The following is a 27,409-nucleotide window of genomic DNA, read 5'->3' as shown; positions in this document are numbered from 1 at the left end:
AGCAGCAATGCTCCAAAAAGCAATGACCCTACCTACCATTAAGAGTATGGTTTCTAAATACCATCCTCTACTAAATGGAACCAGGTACACTTAGAGAAATGGTGATTCCAGAGGTGAGGCAGGGAAAGTACAAGATGAAGCTATAACATCGGCAGAGAAGTAAAGAAGTGCTCAAAGAATGGAGGAGATATGTCAAAAGAATACAGAAGCCAGCTTGACAAGGCTCCCACTGGCTAAACAGGTAATAATTTAAGCATCAAAATAAATGATGGTAGTAGTAGGCAATAAGCCATTGAATTAAATAGGAAGCTCACAGTCCATATTGATATAAACATATAAAAGAATGCACGAAAAATGTGAGGAGGAATGGAATGTTTACATAGTTTGAGGTACCTCCCCAACAGAATACTTATTCATTACAAAGTGGAAAGAGCAACTTCACAGTGGAGAAGATGGCAGACACCACCTCAACCAGCAGGTCACCGGGAGCACTCTCAGCAGTGGGACACATGGACACTAAATGCCATCAGGCAGGATGCAGTGAGGACCAGCCCCACTCCTGGGAAATTCCTGGCAGAGACACACACCTGAGTGTAGTCAGGAAGCAACAGAGAGAAAGTCAACCAGAGAGACAGCCCACAGTGACTGCCTGTGCTCTGCAGAGTGTCAGTCAGGAAAATCAAGCAGACAGAGGAACTTTTTCAGATTAAAGGAGATCAAAGGGATGTGGCACTTAAATGCAAAGAGATTTTGCAATGGATCATTTTGCTATAAAGGACAATACTGGGACAACTGACAAAATAGATTCTGAAGATTAGATAGTGATAAATTATCAGTGTCAACTGATTTTAACAGCTATATCGTGGTTATGTAGAAAAATATCCTTGTTTGTTGGAAAATCAAATGAAAATATTTGGAGATAATGGGGTGTCGTGTCAGCAACCTCAAATGATTCAGGTTAAAAAAAAAAAAAAAACCCTCTTTGTATTGCACTTGCATCTTTTCTCTAAGTTTGTGTTTCAAAAAACCCCAAAACACTAGTGATCATTCAGGTATGCATGTCAATTGAAATCAACTTCAAAACTTCAGCAATGTCTACAAATACATTTGTAGCTCTGCCTGCTGAGAGGGTCAAGAAGCAGTGACACCCCAGTAGTAATAAGCACATCTACACCCCAGATTGTGGAATCTAAATACCACTTTCCAATGAAAAGAACGAGGGCTCCTTAGAGAAGGGCTGATTCCAGGACTGGGTCAGGGAAAATACAAGATGAGCTAAGAGCATCTTATGGTGCCAGAAAGTAAAGAAATGATAGAGGGGAGGACAAAAACCAATGAACTTGTCAAAATGACACAGGAGTCAATCTAAAAAAACTCCCAATGGTCAAAGCTGGAATTATTTGAGCAACAAAATAAATAACAACAGACTGGATTGCAACTCAAAGAATAAAATAAAGAGCCATGAGTCTATACTGATATAAACAAACGACTGAGTAGATAAAAGGGACAATTATTCCTCACAGAAGAATTTCAATTAATAAGTTTAGAAGGAATGAGAGAAACAGAACATCACCATTAGAACACCACAGTAAAAACTGCTTTAGACAAGACCCACTGATGGATGCTAAAATTAGTGGGTGAAAGTTTACGGAAAAACAAGGGAACATGCTTCACCTCAAAGTATCTCTCTAAAAATATTAATTACGAAGAGAAAAACAGTAACTCAAAGTACAGAATAAATATACATAAGTCCATAATCAACATAAAATCACAGAATTCCAAATAAAATGTGTAGATACTCTCCCTTCCACGAAGTGGTGTTTAATGCCCTAACCCTTGAATGTGGGCTGGACTTAGTGACTGCTTCCAGAGAACAGAGTGTATAACAAATAAAAGGGAAAAACAGCAACTTTACAAAGCAGAAACCTGGCAGATCCATCTTAACCAAGTGAGCCAGGTGAGCATCACCAGTGATAAGTTATGTGGATATCACGTACCCCCTGGAGTGATGGGATGGCAAAGACACATTATCTCTGGGGTTTTCTTCCCCAATATATACAAACCTAATTTAATTATGAGGGGGGGAAAAAAAACATGTTATAAAATATCTGACCAGTAAGCTTCAAAAATGTCCAGATGACAAGAGACAAGGAAGGATAAAGAACTGTCACAAACCAGAGAGTAAGGAGACATGACAACTAAATGCCATGTTGGATCCTAGAGTAGAAAAGGGGCACTGGTGGGAAAACCTTCAATATTTAAAGAATAAACTATGTTTAAAATATTATATTTACATACCATATATGTTTATCAAATATGCCTATTATATACGTACTACGTAGTATAAATTAAAATATATATTACGTTTAAATGGCCTATATTTTAATAATATACATAAATATGGGATTAAGACAAATTTCCACAGACAACATGACTCTACTGTGTATAAACTTTGCATACTTTATAGAGGATACACATTTAAGAAGGCAAACAGCACCTGGAAGAACTCTCAACAAAGATGCCACCCAACCTACCCTGACTTACTGCAAATGCACTGGTAGTTCTGGGGTGCCCGGTTCCACTCCCCACACAAAGCGTGACCCAGCACGTACCGTAAGACGCAGCAGAGCACCATGAGGTGAGTGGGCACATTTGCTGGGTTAAGCATGGCTGGTGTGTCTGATCGCATGCAGGCCAGGAAGGCTCGCATCCTACGGTTCTTATCCTCGACTGCCTTCCCCAGCCAGAGCCTCTTCAGGTTGGGGCAGGTCCATTCCCTGAATGCAAGAGCTTCCACCAGTTCAGGGGTTTGAGGAGACTTTCCTTTGTAAGCTGCCCATTCTTTAATTATCACTGGTGAAACTATAAAAATGAAAAATCAGAGACAAATCATTTATGCACTAGTCTCATCTACTTAAAGACGTAACCAAAATAAACTGCTCTAATAATTATAGTCTGAAGATTTCACCTCTCACATAATAAGCATTATCTTGTTAGCAAACCATCGTAAAGCTCTACTCTTTAAACTATTTTATTTGCCCCTCTATTCCGTGTGATTTAATGAATCATTTACATTTCCAGTTAGGTTGCAAAAGATTTCTTCTCAAGCAAAATCATGACTTGATTTCCCTATATAACTAATATGTACAACAAATCAAGATTGTCAGACAAAATTTGGTTAATATTTAAAATCTACTAATAGCTTTAGTAAAAATAATTGGTCTAATTCACAGATGTGTGTAATGATCTGATTGTTTTAATATGAAAAATCCAATTTAGATAGCTAATCCTTTTTCTACATAAATATTTTCACTAATTAGATTTGAGAACTAATTTGCATTTGGTAGCTACTTTACTTAAGGACAATGGACTTCCTACTTAAATATAATCTGTTAAACTCTGTTTTAAAAATTGGTTAAGCACTAACCACCCTGTAATGAGATTTAAAAAGCCCAGTAACACCACAAGTAGAAGGAATATTCCAAGTTTTAAAATCCTAGATGATGCAGCACATAGTAATTATATTCAGCAAAATTTAAGACAGAGTGTAAAATTTTCTAACATTTTACCTCAAAAAAAACAAGCAAGAAGTTCTAAGTTGATCTATTGCAAAAACAATGACCTGTATTCACAATCACGTTACCACTGTTAGAGTAAATAAATTCTTACAAACACACAAACATGTACATTTTCCCACATAATTTCCAAATAAATTAAGGAAAATACGCTGATGAGGAAATACAACAAAGATACACTGCACATCAGTATGTTAAGATTTCTCATAAACTGCATCGATTTAACAATCTGATGATAAAACCTGGTTGTACATTTCATAAGTACCCAATAGCCCACTTTAGTTCAATAAACATCAGAACCAGAACAGGAACCTGAGTGGCCCCTAGCCCAGCTGGCTGCCTGCACCACCACACAGCCCCTTCCAGGGACAGCTGCTGGCACGGAGTTCTGATTGATCTTTAACACGTCATTTCTATCCAAATAATATTTATCACCTGAGTTCAATTTCCCTAAGGTAATGTCTATGGCAGCTGAGATATTCCGAAGAATCCAAACTCTTGACAAAGGTTGAATGAATGACTAGTCTATGTATAGTTATGCAATACAATAATCTCTTAAAACGTAATGAAAACCTTCAGCAGTTAGATACTTGTACGTAGTTTGTCACTAACGGGAAAAGAAAACCTCTACAACAAGTTGTTTCCGGGATGAAGCAGTGTAACAGTGTCGCATATACGAACATGCCATGTGTACACACCATTGGCCACAGCCTCCGCAAAGGCACTGATTTTGGAGGGTTAACTGTAAATGTTCCCAACTTCACAAGAAGCAGACTCTTTGAACAGGTGTATAAATCAAGACAGTTACTAAAAATTTTCCTTTTTAAAGAAAGTTAGTTTTGTCATTAAGAAAATTCTTTTCATTTACATTTGAATATCTTTGTATTTAAATGTTAAAATTTAAAATACTTAAAATGCTTATATTAAAATCCATTAAGTCAAAACACAGGTAGATATACATGTATAAATAAATACATGTCTATTTGTCTTTATTCAACATTTTTCAGTACCAGATTAAAAAATCAATAATATCTTAATGTCTATGTATGTAATTAGCTGGACCCTGTCCTTTGGACGTACAATCTAGGAGACCACTACCACATTTTTTTTTTCTGAGCTACGTCAAACAACAGTTTCAAAGACATTTTGCAGCAGCATGTGATATGTGAAGAACTGTCATCATTGTCATTGTTATCATTATCACAGTATCACCACCAGATACACAGTACCCTTCCTGTGGGCAAGGCACATTCCAGGCATCACCTCCTGGAACCCAATGACCTTATGGGAGTGGCACTATTGTTAGACTCAAGATATTTCTATTAGATTACTCCACAGAATTCACTTTAATGCCATAAAAAGCAAAAATGCAAAAATTTTTCTAGGCAACATCTTCATTTTGGTAGCAAAGGATTTAAGGTAACTGATTATTAGATTTTATTTTGGATTGCAGAAACAGTTAACCTAGGCTGTCTCACTTTTCTCCCCCGACACAGTAGTTTAGGGACAGACACATGTACACACAAATACACACTCACACAACACACACAGAGCATGCATTTATTGCATTTCTACAAACACAGGGCTTAAATGTAATACTACCAGTTAGTATTTATTCAGGCATTCTTATTAAATCTATCTTTACCTTAGCCCATTTATTTTTTTTCCATTTAGACAGCTCCGTTCTTGTCTCTCTTTAATCTCTTTAAACAATGATTTTATTATATTTTGTTTTCATTCTAAAAATAAAATGTTGATAAAGGATTTTCATTCTTAAATTATACATATCTAACTTGTATCTATAGTTCTTCCAGTTTTAGGGTTCTCTGAATCTGCCTTGGTTTGCTTTCTGCACTGGGGCTCTGAGGGGCCCAAGTGTGCCTGAATTTACTTGGCATGATGCTGTATGCTCAGATTCTACAAAACTCTGGTTACAGATGAACAAATAACCCCCCGGAGCTGCCACTTAGTTCTTGCTAATAGGCCGAGTCAATACGCCAGATGTCCTGGAGAAAGCAAGAGAATCAAATAGAATACTGTTGTTGTTGTGTGCTGTTGAGCCCATTCCAACTCATAGCGACCCTACAGGACTGAGCAGAACTGCCCCATAGGGTTTCCTAGGCCGTAATCTTTACAGGAACAGATCACCAGGTGTTGTCTCCCACTGAGTGGCTGGTGGGTTCAAACCGCCGACCTTTCGGTTAGCAGTCAAGCGCTTAACCATTATGCCACTAGGGTTCAAATGGGATACTACCAGTTAGTATTTATTCAGCGTCTATCATATGCATAAAAGGTCCCTGAGTGGCACAAATGGTTTGTAATTGGCTACTAACTGAAAGGTTGGTAATTCTAACCCACCCAGTGGCTCTGCAGAAGCCCTGGCCATCTGCTTCTGTGAGGATTACAGTCAAGAAAACCCTATCTATGGAGCACAGTTCTACTCTATAACACATGGGGTCACCACGTGACGGAATCGACTCAACGGCAATGGGCTTGGGTTTTTGGTTTACCATGAGCATAGAACTGTACACAGTAAGACTGTAGGTATGAAATAAATATTAGGTAAGTATTACTTTTCTCTCCAAAGTTCTAAGCATTTTTGTTGTCTATCTCTAATATTCATGACAAAAAACCAAAATCAAACCCACTGCCATCAAGTTGATTTTGACTCATCGCAATCCCATAGGGTTTCTAAGGTTGTAAATCTCTACAGAAGCAGAATGCCACATCTGTCTCCTGAGGAGCTGCTGGTAGTTTCGAGTCGCTGACCTTTCGGTTGGCAGTCAGTCACCTTAATCAATATTCATGACAAGAACAGCTCAAATCTAGTTTAGGAAATGTATGTCTTTATCATAGAAAATGGGAGTTAACACAAATGCTTTGTTTCAAAAGCAAAACTGTTTTAACTTGAGTTTAAAAATGTGTTTTTTTTTTTAAACAACCCAATTTTTAAAGGAGAGCTTCTGCATCTATGACTGCTTAATAGTCAAGGAAACTCTCTCTGGTCATTCAACAGCCATTGTTAAGCGCCAACTGCACCTACTGAATACCTTACACCATGCTGCGAAGTAAGTCACCACCCGCTTCCACAATACCTGGTGCCAGGGCCAGGACGAGGCACACAAGGGCCCGGGGCTGGGAACGAAGGAGGCGTTCATCTCAGGCATGTACAAGTGCAGGTTGGCACCATGTTGACAATTAAATATAATAAGGCACCTGGCATCCCTCTATAGTTATGTGATTAGAATTGTGTGAGATTAAAATTAACATTTTATAGACTAATAAATTCCAAAGGACATCCAATTTTTAGGTTGACGTATAGCAGTCTCCAGGGCACTAGGAAATAAACAAGACTTAGCTTTGCTTTACGACTTCCCTGAGCTAGGGAAGCTGGAGGGTGGCCATTTTAAAGAGATGAGATCACACACTACAGTTAGTCTCTCTTCTGGGCTCTAAGTTTCTTCGTAAAATTAACTGTTGCCCAGGAGGGAAGACTTCTCAGTTTACACCATATTGTTCAGCTCACAGGAAATAAGCAAATACAAACAACCCAGCCAACAGTAAGTAATCTGGGGTTTTGTCATGTATTGCAAAGATCACTGGTTATCGATGGATTCTTCACAACAGTGTCAAGGCAATGGGACTACCAGAACCAAAGTGGGACACTGGCTGGGATTTTGAAAGCAGCATCATGGCATAAAATTATCTCTGTAAGGGTATTACTTTAAGATATGTTCATGCTGCCTTTTTAAAAACGGCTTCAAACTGGTTCTGGTTAGAACCCCTGCTGAGAATTTGCATTTCCACCCCAGATATACTGAATCAGAATCTACATTTTAACAAGATCTCCAGGTGATTCTTATGCATAACTGCCTGGGAACTTGTTAGAAATGCAAATTCTCACCAGGGGTTCAAACAGGAAGGCACTGGTTCAAAGCCCTGTTTTAAAACAGAGTTAAGAATATCCCAAAGGTCAGCTAATTCAACTGCTGTGTGGTGAATAAATCTGTGTTTCACCACTAACAAATACTTATCTGATTAGTCCTACTGACAGGAAAATTCATTTTTTCAGGAAGTAGTCTACTTCTAAAAGATGACATAAAACACTATTATACTTAAGCTGTCAGTAAAAAACAGTATTTTCAGTCAGAAGTTTCTCTTGTTCTAGGATCACATTTAAACCTGGGACAAACAACTACCAAGAAAATACGTTGTAATGCTGACATTCCTAGATCAGGAATTATAAAAGTATGCCAATTCTAACTGGCTGGTAGTGGCTGCTACTAGGCCATACTGTCACGGACGTCTCTAAGCTCAGTGCCAGAGTACTACGATTAATTAGCAATGCCTGCTAAAGACTTAGGAAGGCAGAGTTGTAGCATGCGTGCAACATGCTTATACGTGAGGCAAAGACATAAATGACTTCCAAGACAACAGCCAACTAGACTTCTGATGTATATGTGTGTGTGTGCATGTGCGTGGTGTATCTGGAGAGGAGCTGTTGTTTTATGTGCTGAGCTTTCCTTTTCTTTCAACAGAAAAACTATTCATTAACTTCTAAACAGCATCAGACTGTAAGTGGTGGGTGGATTCCAATTGGTTCTCCATTTCCTAATGCTGACATGCCTGTGAGCACCCTCCACAATTCTCAAAGGTAAAAGGCTGTGAATTTTTTTCTTAAACCTTTGGTATCTGAGGTGGGGAAAGCCCACCGTCAATAAAAATATTTAATGTTTCGTAGGTCACAGAGTACGAAGAAAAACGTGGTATTACTAGCACATAAACAAATGTTATTCAATTTCTCATTTGTTCCACTTACACTGTTCCTAGCAAATTAGAAACTTAGAAGTTCAAGGACATATGCAGTAAATACACTAAAACCTGCAAAAGACAAAATCTGTGTAAGGCAAAAGCCTGTCAGAGAAGAAAAATTCAAATATTTTCCACTAACAGAGAGCAAAAGAAAAACCGGTTAAGAATGCACTCAAAGGCGGAAAACTTTCAAGACCTGGAAAAACAAGGCAGTCCTGTCGAGTTGCTGCTCTCACAGGCTTCACTGTGGTAATCCAAAAGAGTAACACCAAAGGCTGTCTGTCATATAATATTGCTTTCCTAACCATCTCTTGTGCTAGGTCTACTTAAACTTCTGAGGAAAAAGTTCATTAATGCTACTCCTGGAGAATTTTGTAGAATAAAGAAATTCAGATAAACATGTAAACTGCCTCCATAAAACTTTTGGGAAAAGATGTTTACAATAACCAGTTTTCACACATATTAAATCAGCACACTCTAATACCGGTCATCTTAAAGTATTCCATTTTATAAAATAAACCACGGTGAACACAGTTCATTTATTTTTTTTTTAAAAGCAGCCCCAAATGCTTGGCACAAACAAAAATATTTCTAAACCAAACTGGACCAAGAAAAATCAATTTTCCTTTTCTCGATCGTTTAAAATATATAATATAGAAAAATTCTTTATAAAAGTAGTTTTCACTGTATATAAACTTGTTTATTGCTATCAGTTTATCCCATGTGTCTATAATTTATGTCCACCTACTTTTTAAAAGCTTATTTCTTTCACTCATTTAATTTTGAGGTAATGGGGAAGACATTATAGGAAATGAGAGGCAAGAAAACAGCGGTCAATTTTATCAAGTGGATGATGTTAATTTAAAAAGCTGCCAATCACTGAGCTTTACTTCCTAAACTCTGAACTTTTCACTTATAGCGGAGGCTCCTCCTTATCTTTTTACAACAGAGAATTTGAACCCTATTTTGCTTGTCCCTGGGTCACTGCACCCTCTCCCACTTACCACTTGGCAGAAAACTAAGGGGGAAAGAGTACCAGGAGCTAGGTGTCAACATGAGTTTCCTATTTGGGGGCAGCTGAAGGCAGAACAGGCAAGGAGGAAAGGCTCTGGGCTGAAAGAAAGGAGAGCTGGTGCCTGTCACTGCCCCCACTCAGGGGCAACTAGAGAAGTGAGTCTAAACACCATGCCACGGCATTTTTGTTTTCCCACAGCGAAGACATCACAGCAAGGCAGGGCCCCGAGCCTGGAGTTCTGCGATTCAGACTCTGTGTCCTGCCCAGTCTCACTATTATTTCAGCAGCAACAGAAATAGCTTGGGGCAGGAGGAGGGAGGAGGTCTACTCCCCCCTCTCCCCACTCAGCAACTGCTATGTCCCCATCCATCCCATTTGGATGAATCCTCTTATGCTCGGAAGTAAACAGTTCTCTCCAGCCTGCCCCGCTGAGAAGGTTTAGAATTCCACAACAGTGACTTTCAGTAGCATAATGTACTAATAAACAAATATTTTGAGAAATTCTTTTAAAAAGGAAAATTACAGAACCTAGGGACAGACACACGGGGTAGAAGATAAACTGTAAGCATTAATTCAATATGACTTTCAAAAGGCTGGGACTTTTCTGATTATAGATACACTACTTCAATCATATAATGACTTTAGAGGAGAAACTGTAGTAAGTCACCTTAAATTGCAAATCATGGGCACTTTATCACATGCCTTAATTAAGAGACTGAATTTCCAAATGAATAAATGTCTTAAACCTAGTAAGAGATAAATATTTTTAAAATAATCCTTTAGACTTTCCATATGCCCTCTCTGATAATAAAGCTGTCTCAGGAAGTTCTTTTTTGGTTACAGTGACCATTAACAGGAACAGAATATCTGCATACATAAAATGACCTAATTTCTGAAGCTATTTTAGATAAAAAACCTACAGTTCGGAAATAGCTATATTATCTACTTGAGCAGACGGGCTCATTCTGGAGCCCATGTAAAGAGGTTTTAGTTACCAGACTACCAAATGCTGATCACAAAGCCAATGGGGTATTTTTAAGAACAATTCTACCGCAAAGACATTGACATCACAGAATACTTTCATGTGTTTTATGACTTCTTGCCAATTATATAATTTAATCTACATTATCTTTTAATGGCCTAAGAGTGACCATAGATTGGTGACTCCTAAGACAACAGATATAAACAAGATTTAAATACATACATTCATCTTTCAAATCTTGCTAACCAAGAACTCTTGAGAAACATTTATAGGTCCACTTTGGTTCAGCCTGATCAGACATCTCCATTTTCCCTTGAAATCAACTGGAACAGCGATTCACTGTATTCACCTCGAGCCTCAAGAAGCTACAGTATTGTCTCCTTAGTAATACTAAAGTAAGTATCAACGAACAGGTATTTCAAGTAATGAGAAACTGTGATGGTTTGTTTCATATGTCAACTTAGCTAGGCTATGGGGACCAGTTTTTTTTTTTGTCAAACACTAGTCTAGATGTTGCTCTAAAGGTTATTTTTAGATTAACATTTACAATCAGTTGAAGGCTTTAATAGCAAAAACTGGATTTCTGAGAAGACGAGCATTCTGCCTCAAGACTTAACCAAGACATTCTCCTCGAGTTTCCAGCCTGTCTAGCCTATGGATTTGAACTTGCCAGCTCCCCTCAATCACGAGCCAACTCCTTAAAATCAACCCCACAAAATCAATTGTGTGTGTGAGATGCACATGTACACGTACACACACACACACACACACACACACACACACACACACACACACACACTTCCTGTTGGCTCTGTTTCTCTGGAGAACTCTAATACAGAAACCTAAGTCAATGGCATGACCAGAGTCCATATTTAGTCAGCTGAAATCTAATAAACAGGTTATAAGGGAGTAATTTTAACACATGAACTGTTAGTGAGAGTTATAAGACCACATAGTACAAATACTAATTTCTCACACAAGAGATGTTTCGAGCAAGTCAAGAGCATTCAGGCTCAACACTCACAGAAGATTCTCAGGACAGCAATCTTCCTTGTGGAGAGGTGGTGTTCCAATTAAGAGTGACAATTAATGGAGACGTATTAATGACTTAAAAACTATGTATTAACTGTCATTAACTAGGTGTCTCAACTTTTAAACTAAGAGATCAAATGTATACATCTTTTCCAACAGAGATATATTTTTATTTATAACAGCCCATTAATAATACATTTCTCTAAAAGCCTGTCAGCGGCCATCTAAGATACTCCACTGGTCTCATCCCTTCAGGAGCAAGGGAGAATGAAGAGAACAGGATACAAGGAAAAGATCAGTCCACAGCTACCAAGGCCTCCACCGGACTGAGTCCAGTACAGCTAGCTGGTGCCCAGCTACCACCACTCACTGCTCTGACCAGGATCACAACAGAGGGTTCTGGACAGAGCTGGAGAAGGATGTAAAGCATAATTCTAACTCACACACACAAAAAAAAGACCAGATTTACTGGCCTAAAGGAGACTGGAGAAACCCCGAGAGTATGGCCCCCAGACACCGTTTTAGCTCAGTGGTGAAGTTACTTCCGAGGTTCACTGTTCTGCCTGGGAGTAGACAGCCCCATAAAACCAAATAAGACTAACGAGGTACAGGAGGTCCAGTGACAACGGCCAGAAGGCAGAAGGGGACAAGGAAGCTGGTGATAGGGAACCCAAGGTTGAGTAAGGATATTGTTGATGTGTTGTGAGGTTGTTAACCATTGTCATAGGGCAACATGTGTAGTAACTGTTAAATGAGAAACTATTTTGTTCTGTAAGCCTTCATCTTAAGTGAGAATAACAGCACAATTCGAAGGGCATAGTCAATGTCACTGAACTGTGCATGTAGAAATTTTTGAAATGGTGTATCTTTGGCTATGTGTATTTTCACCAAAAAAAAAAAAAGAGGTTGAGAAGTTAGAGGGTTGATATGTTGTGGGGTTGTTAACCAATGCTATAAAACAACATGTGTACTTCTGTTTCATGAGAAACTATTTGTCCTGTAAGCCTTCACCTGAAGTACAATTAAAAAAAAAAAAGTGCAATATAATTTATGAGTAATTGGGAAAAAAAAATAATAATACATTTCTCTAGATAAACATTTAAATTCCAGAGGCTTAATTCAATTTTTCTTAAGTAATGGTCACCCGAATCCACCCTTTCTTTCTCATTTAAAAGTCTCCTGTTTCAGTTCAGTCCAGATGTCTTTATCTAACTCATCTCTCCAAACTCTTATAAAAACTTCAATGGCTCCCCCCGCCTACAAAAAAGCCGAAACTCAATTCATAAATAACCTGAGCAAAAAAGATCAAGATTGTTTTAGTACTGACCTTTCAAAAAACACCTTAGCATTTATTATGCGCACACTCATACAAATGTAATTTTCTAACAGATCAAACATCGAATATTTATATCCAATAAGCCACATACCGTGTATCTATTTTTAACACGTGCATGACACTCATCTAAGAGAGTAATACACACAATAATAGACATAAATGTTTAAGAAATCACTTTTAAAATCTTATTTACTGTTTAAAAAATTTTAAACTAAATTTGGCAAAAATTGCAGCCTTAGCTCTTTCTCCACAGCTGGAAAAAATACTCACATTCCATTATCAATTCACAAGCTCCACCACAGCTGGGACCTAAGCCTTTTCTTATCATTAGCTGGCTCCCTTTCCCAAATTAAACCTGTAGTATATTTACCCCTAATTCTTCTTAATCTGCCTTCACCAAGAAAGGTGGCCCTAAAGCAGGGACTCTGTTCTCTCTTCCACCTCACCTAACTCTACAAATGTCTTTATAAAATCTTCCTATTCTCACTGATAAATTCACCTCATCTCTTCCCACTCTTTCCCATTTGTCAAAAGAATAACACAATAACCGAACTATTCAGTCACCCATCCCTGAAAAGAAGAGGAGAGAGGAGGGAGGGAAAGGGAGAGGGGAGAATGGAAAGGGAGGAGAGAAGGGGAGGGGGAAAGGAAAGGAGACACTTCCTGCCACATTTTGTCTCGGAAGCTCTCTTCTACCCACCTCAGCAAATCTGAAAATACTTTGTGCCCTCTGCCTCCTCCACCCCTTGTGTATCCTGCTGCCTCCTCCACCCCCATTTTGCTTTTCAACTTCCTAGAATTTAAGACTTCTGTCCCCACTACCAAGGCAACAGCCTCCAGAGTCCCTCTCTTCACTGCCTGTTAACCTACTCCCTCATTTCCAGCTGCCCAGGAAACATCTTAACTACCCAATGCTAACTCATGCTTCTGAAAAACCTGACAGTGAACAGCATCACCATCTGAAGCATGGCCTGTGTGAGTCATCTTAGACTTCACCAACCCTCCTCCTCTTCCCTTCCCTAGATTACTCCATTCCCAAGATTACTCCATACCCATGTCCTCCACCCCCAGCTAGAGGTGGCTTCCAAATGGCAAATCTGACCCTATAATTTCTCTGCTTAAAACAGTGCTGAGGACATACTTAGAAAAACCTCCTTGTGCTACAGCCCTTGCCTACTTTCCAGGCCCCCGCCCCCCTATGCTGTGTACTTCAGAACTTTAGAACCATTTGCCTTTCTTCAAAGAAGTAATTCTGTCTTGTCTTTATGCTCAGAAGATGCTGGTCCATTTAGCTGAATACCTTCCCAGTCTTTTGCTTTCCCCTGTGGTCTGTTAAGACGACAGCCTCTCCCAGGCCTAGCATAACACCTGGCACAACCTAGGTACAAAATCAATAATTACAGATCGGACATGTTTCTGTAGATTTTAACATGCAAGAACAAAACTACTGTTTTAAAACTGCAGAACAGTGGGAGGGCAGAAGAGATCAAGACTCTTACATTAATCAATTCTATGATAGTGTCTGATCCCTGCAGCATACCTATGATGAAGAACTTCTAGAAACTGGGGGGTGGGGGAGGTGGTGGAAGTCTCATCAGAATCCAAGGGTCAATACATTACCTGCTGCTCATGGGAAGCACGGATACAGAGGCCCTAGAAACCAACTCAGCCATGTTTAATCTACTTTCACAAAGCTGTGAGCAATACAAAGGGAAGCTAGTCTTGAATTCATCTGATGGTCTCCAGGTTATGATCACTAGAAATTCCTTGAAGAGTCTGCTGCACAAAGGTAACTATGTTTTTGAAACACATTAGCAAACAAAGAAGAACAGCCTTTTGCTGCAGGAGCCAAGGCAGTGCTATCAAACTAAGGACAGGAGGCAGACTTGGATGGCATCCTGGTAGGGAGCACACTGGCTCAGTATTCTAAGGCCACGAAAAACATGAGTTAACACCAGGGAACTGGAAGTAGAGAACCGCACCAGGCAGGAGGAGGTCTGGTGGTGACAGTCAGGGCACGTAGGAAATCAGAGCGGCAAGTTGCAGCTCTAGTGACCAGCAATGCTGTGGCATGCTCGTGGGAAACCTGACCAGGGCAAGATTAAGAGATGGCATTCTTTTTTTAAGCAAATGAATCACACAATGTGAGAAAAGAATCAGGATATATATATTTAAGAATACACTGGATCTTTGAAAAGAATTACAATATTAGGTGCTTCAAATGTTATCTCCAGGCATCAAGGAAATAGATGGATCAATTCTATGAAGCCCTATGGAATGAACATTATCTTTTTTTCAGTACGACCACATAAACAACTCAGCAATCAGAGTACAACCATCTTCAGTAAGAGTAGTGACAGATGATTAATTTTAAAATGTTACAGAATCACAATTTTGCCACAGTAAATGAAACGTAACTGGAATACTTAACTATGTTACAATTGTACAGAAAATTTAAGAATCTAGTGAACTTAGTTTTTAGAACTGCTAGAGTCTCTCTAGTTTCAAAATTCCAAAGCTAAGAAACACCCACATACTTGGTCTCTGGCTGAAAATGAGTGTCATTCATCTAAGAACAACTGCACTGACATACCACATAATTTGTAGATTCTTTGCTATATAATTTTTAACAGGCTAAATAGTCTCAGTTTAAAAATGATTTGGTTACAATTTCTACAATTCAAAATGTTCCTATTTTAAACTAAATTGTGGTAAATTTCTCTATATTTCCTACTAAATATACACCGACTTTTATATTCCTTACGTTAGTAGATAAAATGACCTAGAACAGAGAGGCATTTTTCCCCCAAAATACTACACTGGCCCATTAGAAGACGGAAAATGTGTTTGACCTCAACTTTTAACAACATTCAAGCAACACTTTTCAGACTTTCCACTTTCATCTTCCACCCCCAAAGTTAATCAGTTGGAACTGTCCATTAAATTTACACGGACTCTGAGGTGCATTAGTACACTTTTGTGATGATACACTAAAATCACATGGCAGTTGTTTAAAGCTGCTGAGCTATGTACAGTTGCACTCCAACAGCATACAGGAACAGTCCACCAGGGAATGAACAAAACCTTCCTCAAGAACACTGGACTTCGGAGAGCAGATGTGCACCTCATAAAAATCAAAGTACAGACAGTGCACACATACTTATGAAGATGTGCTAATTACAGAAAGTAATGGCAATTATCAAGACAGGTTCCAGATCAACAGTGCTTATCAATCTATTTTTTTAACTGAATAAACATCATTATTGGAATGCTACTAAGGAAAAACAAATCTGTGACTGTTCTTCCTGTTCTAAAGACCTCAGCTCTGCCCTCTTGCCCATGATGAAAGTCCCAGCTTCTTTACACGGGAGGCACTCAGGGTTAAATCAGTAAAGATTCTTCTAACGCTTTAGAAAATGCACAAGAGATTATGAGGTACCGAAGAAAACAAACAATGGATTTTTACAGTACATACATTCTGGAGGAAGTCTGTTCTTTCTAAAAGCAAGTCTCTCAGTTTTCTTTCTGCTTTCTGCCAAACTAAACAGGACTCCGTAAACATACTGACGAACTGGCCTATAGAGCAGGGCGGCAGGAGGCAGGTCTTTGTTGGCTTCATCTTCAATAGAAACAGCAATTTTGATTTCACCCTTTGCATGGAAGAAAGCAGAATAATATTGCACATTTTTCATGATGAATTTACAACAAACTCACAGAAATATATTCTATTATTCCATTTAATAACACTGTAATTCTAAATCGATTAATTTTTTGGTAGGCTGTGCCTAAAACATATGCTCTAGCAGTAAAAATAAAACCTACATTGTTTTATTTTCAATCGGAAACCAAGATCAAAAGAAAACCATGTACATGATCCCAGTCTTCGAAACAACTTAGGCAGGTAACATCAGACAACAAATAGAACGGAAAAAGTTGAGAACTTGCAAATTTTATTTGTAGAGTCAAGATAGTCACAGGTAATGAAATTTATAATTTTCAATGACCTGTACAAAATCCAAGGAACTTGAGTACTTTGAAAATAAAATGGTAAACTTTTCTTTATTCTCTTCCATAAAAAATCACCACATATTAAAAATGACCTGCCTAAGAGAATTCTTAACAGCTATTCCTTTTAAAAACTTATAAATGCGTATTAGGCTTCTGCCATAGTATGGTAAAACCAAACCAGACCCGCTGCTATTGAGTCGATTCCGACTCGTAGCGACCCTACAGGACAGAGTGGAACTGTCCCGTAGCATTTCCAAGGAGCGGCTGGTGGATTTTGACTACCAACCTTTTGATTAGCAGCCAAGCTCTTAATCACTGTGCCACCAGGGCTCCCCACAGTATGGTAGATACTCATTAAATGCATTTAACTGAATGAGAAGGTATGGACAGCCACTAGGGGCAGAAAATGAGTGAAGCATCAATCTATTTCATTCTGCCTCAAGAATACTGCTGCCAAGAGACAAATGGCTGGCTATGACCTTCTGAAATGGAGATTGCTGCAAAAATTCTGTGGTCACCTGTCTTGGATATTTTATGGTATCAAGGTTTGTTTCAAGATATTTTGTAAGAAATTTTATTTACATATATTAATAACATAAAAATACATTTATGGTCTTCAGTGTCTATTAAATTTATTGAAATATATATATCCTTTAATAATTATTTTAAAATATTTACCCTTTCTATACTCGTGAGGAGTGTGCCTCTTAGTTCAAGTAGATACAAGAGACCAAAGGGGCAGCTTCTGTCCAGAGGTGAGATGGGAAGGCAGAGAGGGTTAGGAGCTGGCTGAATGGACATGGGGAATCAGGGGTGGAAAGGAGGAGTGTGCTGTCGCAGAATGGGGTGAGCAATTAGGGTCACATAACAATGTATGTATAAAATTTTGTATGGGAGACTAACCTGAAATGTAAACTTCATTTAGACTACAACAATTAAAAAAAAAAAAAAAATTTACCCTTTCACATAAATTTAATTTCAAAACTTGTCTTCTCCCTCATCACATATATTTAACACTTAAGCTAAGACACCATTGATTTGACAGACCAAGTACTTTCATTTTCATTCAGCCAGGGAATATTTATGCTCTTAATATTATGATGCTTTGCTACTTCTCTACATTACCATGAAGCTTCTTCTCACCACAAATGTCTTAGAGCCTGGTCACTGAAAACAGAGCTATTCAGCTCATAGGAAACAGCATGCTTCATAGTCTAAACTTCACTATTAAACAACAATTTTAATAGTGGTTAACTCTCATGAACAAGGGACAGAGGTAGTACTGGACAACATTCAAAGTAAATTAACCTTATCTATAATGTTTAACAGGTACTGGTGGTTCAGTGGTAGGATTATTGCCTTCTATGTGGGAGACCTAGGTTTGATTCCCAGCCAAGTCACCTCATATGCAGCCACCACCCATCTGTCAGTGGAGGCATGTGTGTTGCAATGATGTTGAACACGTTTCAGCAGAGCTTCCAGACTAAGATGGACTAGGAAGAAGGGTCTGGCAATCTACTTTTTAAAATCAGCCAATGAAAACCTTGATTCATATACTGAAAATTTTTAAATGGCATTTTAAAATCTGAAGACAGTTAAATTTAATTTTTATGACAGTCATTTTTATCAATATTTGCCTTTGAAATTAGTAGATACTGAAGAAGTGTAACAGCACATTTTTGTATCACCCATATTGACTTAATCAATTGTCCATACAACAGATACATCCAGTGTGTACACGGTATAGGATGGATCACCCTGACACAGGTATGTGAGTCCAGGAGACCTTACAACCCCAGTGGGGAAAATAATGCAATCTCTTTAGATGTTATTTGGAAAGATGTCTCTTCAAAACTTTGGTCCCTTTAAACTTAGCAAAATCCTTTACCTGCAACAATAACCTCACTTACCCTTTATAATTTATGTTGAACATGAAAAATAAAATGTTTACCTTACAATCATAATCTGAAAAGTGATACTGTACATGCATACCCATATCGAATAATGTATGAGAGTTAGAGGCAGTCATAATTTAAAAAATAAATTAAAGGAGATGAGTAAATAGTACTGGTCTAACCGGTCTTCATTTTCTTTAATTTATAGAAGTAAACAATGTTTAGCTTAGTCAATTAACCCTTAAAAAAGTCACCTCTGGAGTACTGTGGAACAGAAGTGCCTATTGCATTTGACTCCATTTTACAAACCACCGATGAATTGCAGGAAACAGAAAGAAAAAGTCCAATTATAAATGATGGCATAGATATTGATGAAAAAATAATAATACATGTTTCTAATAAACCAATTCTGTAGGAGATATCTGGTAACTAAAGTAACTTCTTAAATTGTGGGTCTATGATTATAAATACCAACATAAAGACTACAAATCATTGAGGAAATTAAAATACACGCTGATGTATTCGAGATCCAAGATTCAAAACCAATGTCACACTGTATGTATGTATTTAGACATACATTTGGTAAGACACTAATAATGTGAAATTATGTCACTGTATAAAAAGTTAATTACATTTTTTGACCATGCACATGTTACAAAATTCGGTATTCCCTTTTTTGCTATTAAGTACTACAAAAACTGCACTCAATGAGGTAGGTGAACAAATCAAAGGAAGTACTATTAGCCACTCAAAAGGAAGAGACATTATTTTCTAAGGACAAATGATAAAGAAATTTGATACTGTATCTGACATCAGAATTCAACCTGACACCGTAGCACAAATATGGTGTAAGAAAATTTAAAATTGGAAATAAGAATAAAATTACAAGTCATAAAATAATGTGATGTATCATTATTTAATTAGAAGTTTCAAAAATATTTTATACTAAATCGAACGGCAGAGTGAGAAGTTTTTTTTATTGTATTTACAGCTTAAAATTTTCAGATTTTGCTCAATGTTTCAAATGGGAAAATAAACTTTGTTTCAAACAGTTTAGAAAATAGAGAAACACTTCAAAAAGGATAAAACACACATAGGAACCACCCCTTGTAAACTAACGAACCGTAACAATAAACGACTCCTTTGCCAATACCTTTGTTAGGATATGAAAGATGTAGGGATACATTAGCCCCTTCTTGTGCCTGTGTTCCGCCACTCTCAATACTTCAGGTGCAACAGGGGGTAATGGAGGTGTGGTAATATCCATGTGGTTCCTGGTGGGCATGGACAGAAGGCAGGGAATTGGTTGTACGGTGCCAATTTGGCTCCCTTTTCCTTCAGCAACCTGGCTTCCAGAAGAGGCAGTGGAAGAACCTTCTGCCTACAGAACAATGGGTAACAGGGAGGGGAAAAAAAGTTTATTTCATGTTTCCATTCATTTTAACATGTATGAGATACGTGTCCAGGCCAGATATGGAGAAAACAAAGATGAGTACTGTCTACAGGAGACAAACATAATTTCAGAGCAGCAAGGCAGGTGCTACTAGAGTGCACTGAGTGAAGGAGAGCAAGTAAGAAATCATTCAAATTAACAGAATTTTACTACTGAGAGATGAGAGATCTCAGATTCAATCTCTCTCACTGACAACCACTCCAGAGTCATGCTTGGCTTAGGACCTCACATACAGAGACCACCACTTAACATCCATTATGCTACATAATACATAATCCTCTGCTGGTCCAGAGCCTGTTTATTCCAGACCTGCTCCTTGCCCTTTCTCTGCTATGCTCTGCAGCGGGGGCGGAAGAGGAGCTAGTCCTTACAGGCTGTGTCTCTGAGCCCAGGTATGACCCTGGAAGGATCTGGAGGGAACCTGAAGGACTCAGTCTCTGGAAGCAGCTACATCTCTTCTATGGCTCCAGCCCAAGGCCCCCTCCCAACACTAAGTTTCAACTTCTACTGGGTGACCCCCACCCATGGGCTCTGGTCATACCATTTCCTCCCTAGGGCCCTCCATGCTAGAGATGAAAGTGGTTTTCTACCGAGCCTCACTGTCCTGTTTGGCTCTCAGCTCATCCAACACCTCTGGGACCAATTTCCATCTTACATGCTTAGAATGGTTTCTGCTTTCATCGTTAGAGACTGTCTAATATCAAGTAGGTATCATTTTTCTCTACAGATGAGAAAACTAACACTCAAAGAGGTTATGCAATGGTTTATGGTTATACAACCAGTAAGTTGTAGAGCTGAGGCTGGAATCTCAGTCTGACTTCAATCTTGCTCTTAGTCACTATAATTACTATTTAAAGAATAAATCAAAAAAATCTAAACTCAAGCATTCTCTTTAGTCATTATAAAGCCCCAAATTCATTACATGCAGCAAACTGTTTACTAAAAATAAAAGCAAAAAACAAGCCATCTCATTAAAAAAGTTGGGGCAGATCTATAAATACTGACATATAAAGTTACTCATGATATACTGTTAGATGGAAAATACCATTCTTGTAACAAACCACCCACCAAACAGTGAATGTATGTACAGTGTATAAACAGGAAACAGTTTAGACACCAAGATATTATCTTGCTGACTGATTATTATTACAATGTAGTGGGACTGAGGAAAGGAGAAGGGAAGAAGGAAAACTTCAGTATGGTTTAAACTGCTTGCCGAGAGCAATTATTATTTGCATAATAGACATTTTTCTGAGAAAAAACGTTGGGAATAATGTTTACTGCTTGACTTAGTGCTATCCTAAAGACATACATTTTTCTATTTTGAAACAATATATTCTTTACAATACTATGTAATTAAGTGCTTACTTTTATCTTTTAAAACACAAAGTGCCATCCTAGAGCCATGGAGGGTGGATGAACCTCTGCAACTACTGCCCTGGTATCATCTTTAAACCTTAAACCAAAAATATTCCCTGAAGTCTTCTTAAAACCCAACAGTAGTCTAGCTTAACTAGTAAAAAAGGTCTGCCTTGAGCAGTATGCTCTTTTAAGAACTATCTATATGGGATCAAATTGACAACAGCAACTTGAAAGATTAGATAGGAACCTGAGGAGGCAGTGAATTTATGTTAATGGGGGAGGAGCAACTCAAAGGAGGGTGAGAATGGTTGTACAACTCACAGAATGTAATCCATACCACTAAATGGTACATTCAGGGAACTGGTGAATTGGTTTATTTTGCTGTGTATATTCTGAACAACGAACACACACAAAGTACCAAAATTAGTTTTAAGAAGAATTCATGGATAATTCACTAGTGTTTTCTTTACTCTCCACTCCACCTGAATACAGACGTAAAGAAGCATGAAAATGCCTTGGAAGATGCTTTGCAAATAATAAATATCCACAAAGCGTTTTTGTTGTTTATGTACATGATATTTATTCAATAGTTGAGACTATTTAAAAGCTTTAAAAAGAAGTTTTGCTATTCAGTCAACCTTGTATATAAATCAACCTTCTTCTAACAAGCCTGTAAGCTGCTCCTTATTATTGGTCAAGTGTGACACAGACATGATTTTGCAATTTAAAAAGGTATTTTGAGAGGTCTCTATTAACAAGCAGAAAAAGGGAGGGAAAAGGGTGGAAGGTAATTCCTTTTCATTTTTAATATGTACATCCCAGATACTTTCTCATTTAGCCTCATAAAAACCGTACAAGAAACATGGGCTCTGGAAGGTTTTAAGTTCCTTATCCAAGATTACACATCTAGCAAGTGACACAGAAAGGACCTCAAGCCAGGTTTTCCACAAGGCAGGCAGTGGCAGTTCTGATGGAAACAGAAGAGGAAGAGACCCTCCCACTCATCCACCTTGTAAATTTTTATATACTAATAATATGCTTAACAGAGACGACTTTTCTTTAAATCGGTCATTAATACCACAAGCTTAAAGAGTCAGAACTTAAGAATTTAAAATTAAAGAATAAAAGGCATAGACTCTGCTACCTTTGTTTGGTCTCCCGGGTCTCCGCGTGCTTGAGGTTCCGAGTGGCTTCCTGTCTTCTCCCAGCCAATTTTGTTCCCACTGATATGGCTGAACATAAAATGAAGATATTACTGTTTTATTCCCCTTTCCCAAAAAAGCCCACAGTGGTTAAGTAATGCCCTAAATTGAGTCTACAGATTCACAGCAATACATCATGCTTTACTAATTTCACCCTCCTTCAAAAGTATCTCTAGAAATAGTTCTACTATGGGAATACTTTCTTCCTGTTTCAGATGGGTAGGCAATAACCAATTACTACAGAAAACAAAATATTAAGCACCTAACCTATAAATTAGAAACCCTGGTTGGTGGTGTAGTGGTTAAGAGCTGTATCTGCCAACCAAAAGGCTGGCAGTTCGAATCCACCAGGTGCTCTTTCAAAACTCTATGGGGCACTTCTACTCTGTCCTATAGGGTTGCTATGAGTCGTAATCGACTTGACGGCAACAGGGTGTTTGTTTGTTTTAAACCTATAAATTACCAAGCAACTTAAAGATTGTCTATAATGTTCTCAGCACCACGGAGCAGAAAGAAGAAATGAATACAGTCTTTACCTGGAAGAGCTTTCCATCATAATGGAGAAACAAGATAAAGAATCATGTCATTTAACTGACAATTATCAGGCAGTATAAGATTAAGTGCTATCTGGATCAAAAACCAATCTTATAAATAAATATAAAGTGTTAAGTTTCAAATGACAATGAATAAAGCGCATTCCAGCCTATTCAGGGAAAGGGGGCATTAAAGTTAAGTATGACTCAAATAGAAAAATCTGAGGTGAGGAATGCCCATTCCAGACACAAGGAGATGGAATGACCTTGGTTAGCTCAGAAAACAGGGAGTTAACTGAAATTTATTTAAGGAATGGCTTTATTTGGTAAAGTGGTAAAAAACAGGATGGGGAAAAGAGATGGAGAAGGTAACGGGCATCTTAAATACCAGAATGAGGTATTTCGATCAGCATTTTTTAAAAAACTGTGGGTTGTGATCTATTAGCAGGTTGGGAAAACAACTTGGTGGATTTTAACCAGCATTTTAAAAAGTGAAATGGAATAGACCAGAATGCAGTCAATGTAGCATGAATAAGTATTATTTGATGAATTCTTTGTTTCAGTTGTGTATTATGGGTCACGTGGAAAATGAATAGTTTACTATGGGCCCCAGGCAAAATTTTTGGAAAAGAGGGATGAGGACAAAGACCCCAAGATGATTCTGTGGTGGCAGAACGAGGGACGACTCTGCTGTGGAAACAGCATGAGAGTATGAGAGGGAAAGGATACTGGGGGTAGCTCTTGGCACTCAGGCCCTTCAGTTGCCCCACAGCTCTTTAGATCTCAACCCTGCCCTCCACTGCAATGCTCTGTGCTCCAAAAGAATCTCTTAAAGGGCCAACATGGACTCCCCGGCATGCCAGTGTAGATGACTCTTAATTGGCTTGCCTTTCTAGCTGACCTACATGACAGATGGAGACATGCTAAGACCAGCTAATCCTCCTATCTTTGGATCTACTTCATTTTAGTTCTTGTTTAAAAACAAAACAACTACAACCTACAAAAAGAAAAGGAGAGAAGAGAAAACTATCCCATTCTGTTGTCTTACCATTCCCCTCTCTTAATGGTATACTAAAATTTTTTAATGTGACAACTCATCTTTTAGGTCTTGGATTCAGAGCACCCCCTTTCTCACTGCTGTGTTTCCTTCACAGCATTTATCACATTTATCACTATTTGTAATTAAATTACTTTTTAATTTGTTGTCTGTTTTTACCACCAAATTATAAATTCTGTGAAGATAAGACCTTAGAGTCATCATCACTGTACACCTAACGTTGATCACAGAGTCTGGCACAGAAACACATGCTCAACTGTTGAATGAATAAATAAATAACTGTAGTCTAAGTATAAATGACAGTATAAATCTTGTTTATTTTTTATATGACCAGGTACAAAAAAGATTCATGATTAACTGTTAAGCATAAAACTCACCAGAATTGCTCACTAAATATGCAGATTCCCAAGGACTTCATCCCTAGTGATTCTGATTCAGTGTCTCTGGGGTAGGGCCCGGGAAGCTGAGTCAGTCCTTAAATAAGCACACTAGTACATTGTAACAAAGGAAGACCTTACTTGGAAGGAAAGCTTCAATAAAGGTTGGAGCTTATGTCTATATTAAAAGTGAAAAACTGAAGCACCATTACTTGTCCTATCTAAGATGACAAAATAAACAATACTAGGGAAGCCGTATTTATAAATCTTAGTTGTATTCTACATAGATTATGAAACCAAAAATAAAATACTGTCATAATCTAGATGCTCATTCATATGACCTTCTAACAATTACACTATAAAATATAAAATTTTGCCTGAAAAACATCTTGACAATAGTCAATTTTTAAAAATCCAGTGTATCTCACGAGGATAAATTATATTAATTTGCAACTAAAGAATACAAAATATCCGAATGTGACACACGCCTTGCTTTGAAGAACAGATAGATTACTCTGAAATTTCAGCATATTTCCATATACAGTTATGTTTTATTTTACACAACTGATTACACATTAAAATTATACTTAAAAACAACTTAAGCAGATCAGACATTTCATTGATTTATACTATGCTGAGATATGCACAGGGGCATAAGGGAAGGGAAGGGACAGCAGGCCAGGCACTGTGCTGGTAGTTTATACATGCTATCTCATTTATTTCTCATCCACCCCTACGGTATAAATCTTTTCAGAGATAATAAGAGAAGGAATCCACTCAAAGTCACAAAAAAAGTAATTAGATTCAAACCTAGACTCATTATTTCAAACTATTACCACATGCTGTTACAAGAAGAATCTAGCCTCAAGATGGATCTTACATACATACTTAAGAATACAACAAGCAATCAACAGAAAAAAATGTCTTCTCATAAGTTAGGAACAGTGATGTGGAGTGGTAAGTCCCACTAAAGTGCTTTGCAGACTGCCAGAAATGCCACAAGTACAACTTCACTGTACAATACTAGGTGCTTTCTCTATGTTAAGCTTGTCCAAGAGAGCAAACAATTCCCATTAGGGAATTATTTCTTCTACACATTTCCTAGTCAGCAGGTTGGTGATGCTAGTGTGGAAATGTAACAATGCTTATTTACACTGAGTATAGAAGTACGCTGACTCATCACAGTAACTTGTCACTCATGTTCCCACCTGGCATAGGTGTGTGGTTTTCCTTTACGGAGCAGAGGAAGAACACTGACTAAAGGCTGGCTTGTCAATAGGAAAGTAAGAGCAAAGGCAAACACAGTCAAAATGGAAGAAACAAAACACAAAAGATAAAACAGTAGAAATACTGTGAATGTGTCTCACAGATACGGTCAAAAAAAGCGGAGCCTGTTTTTTGACAACTGTATAGGAATTTTTTCACTTCTTTCTGTTCCACAGGGTTGAGAATTGACACAAATTGGGAGGTTTCTACATCAGTGTAAGAAATAAGGGTATGGAGGAGCAGAGCCAACATGGTGGGGTAGTCAGACGCTACCTATGTCCCGCTTACAACAAAGACTTGGAAAAACAAGTGATTTGATTATATATGAACATCTAGGAGCCCTGAACAAGGCAAAGTTGAGGAATGGGACTGAGTGGCGGGGGGAGAGGGAGACAGTTCAGAAGAAGCCAGTAGCACCAGAGCAGCGGCAGCGGGACGGCAAATCTTCAGCCGCGCTGGAAACTCCTCCGCTACGCCGGGTCCACAGTGAAGCAGGCAAACAGCTGTGCACACACTCGGAAAGCAGTTTCCTCATTGAGAGAGATCCAGCAGCAAAGATTCTGCTTGGAAACTCCAAACCAGTGAAAAGCACCTCCCAAGTGGCTAAAGATAAGTACATACATGTGGCCTTTCGTGGGGATTTAAACAAAAAAAAAAAAGCCCATTTGGGAAAAACCTCTCTCTCTTTTACCTCCTCCCTCCATGCTTGTACTGGGAGTCCGCTGGGCCGCAAGTAGATCCCAAAAGGAGCCCTGACCCATTCTCCTGGCCTTGGAGAGGAAACAAATAAGCTACTGGCTCCCCTAAGCCAGGAACACAGGGTCGGCACAGCTCCTTTGCTAGGCACAGGCATAAGGGGTCTGCAGACTCTGAGTGCCTTACACCCCTGTATAAACTTGTGGGGACCCATCTCAACAACATTAGCCATCGCTACACAGTACAACAGGGCAAACATCTGAAGTTTACCTTCAATTGTTTCAGCTGTGAAGTGGCAGATTTGTGACCCTTGAAACAACCCTGTCCCTTAAATAGGCACTTTTATCAATCAGCAACAGGGGCTTGAAGACTGGTGGCGTCACCTAAACCTCCTAGTCACCTGCTACAGGAGTTCAAGAAAAAGTGGTGCCCTTGAGTCTTCACAGTCAACACAGTGGGGTGCTCATAGTCCGGCTGCAAAACTCACCTACCTAATCAACCTACAGAATAGGGACACGCTTTCCTTTCAGACTCTCAGGGGCAGCAGTCAGCCCCCTGCCTGGCTCAGCGCGTGATCCCCTACCAAACCCAGAGTCCAGTGCCTGCACCAATCACCCATGCCTCTCTAGGACTGTAGGTGAGTGCCTGCACCACACACTTGGTGACTGACTGCCTGGTCACCTGAGCTGAAACCATGTAAGAAAAATTTAACGGACTCCGGTGGGCACATCTTAGTTAAAGAACTACCTGGTGGCAGGACATTAGAGCTTCAAAGGTGTCAATAATCAAACTAGTGCACACGAGCAGC

At 38.6% G+C, this 27,409-nt stretch overlaps 1 protein-coding gene across 3 annotated transcripts in view; it reads right to left on the bottom strand.

Annotated features, from left to right (window-relative positions):
* The window catches only part of FAM120A (family with sequence similarity 120 member A), a 177,345-nt gene that overhangs the window by 43,782 nt on the left and 106,154 nt on the right, over positions 1-27,409 (bottom strand). For all 3 annotated transcript variants that reach the window (XM_023738616.1, XM_023738617.1, XM_023738618.1), the window contains exons 8-11: positions 22,615-22,702; positions 19,809-20,036; positions 16,228-16,402; positions 2,613-2,862 (exon numbers count right to left, since the gene is read on the bottom strand). In XM_023738616.1, coding sequence (XP_023594384.1) covers positions 2,613-2,862; positions 16,228-16,402; positions 19,809-20,036; positions 22,615-22,702 — 741 coding nt within the window. The remainder of the gene's footprint in view (positions 1-2,612; positions 2,863-16,227; positions 16,403-19,808; positions 20,037-22,614; positions 22,703-27,409) is intronic.

The sequence above is a fragment of the Trichechus manatus genome, unplaced genomic scaffold, assembly GCF_000243295.1.
Source record: "Trichechus manatus latirostris isolate Lorelei unplaced genomic scaffold, TriManLat1.0 scaffold00120, whole genome shotgun sequence".
NCBI classification, from domain to species: Eukaryota; Metazoa; Chordata; class Mammalia; order Sirenia; family Trichechidae; genus Trichechus; species Trichechus manatus.
This window is presented reverse-complemented; position numbering and strand designations above follow the sequence as displayed.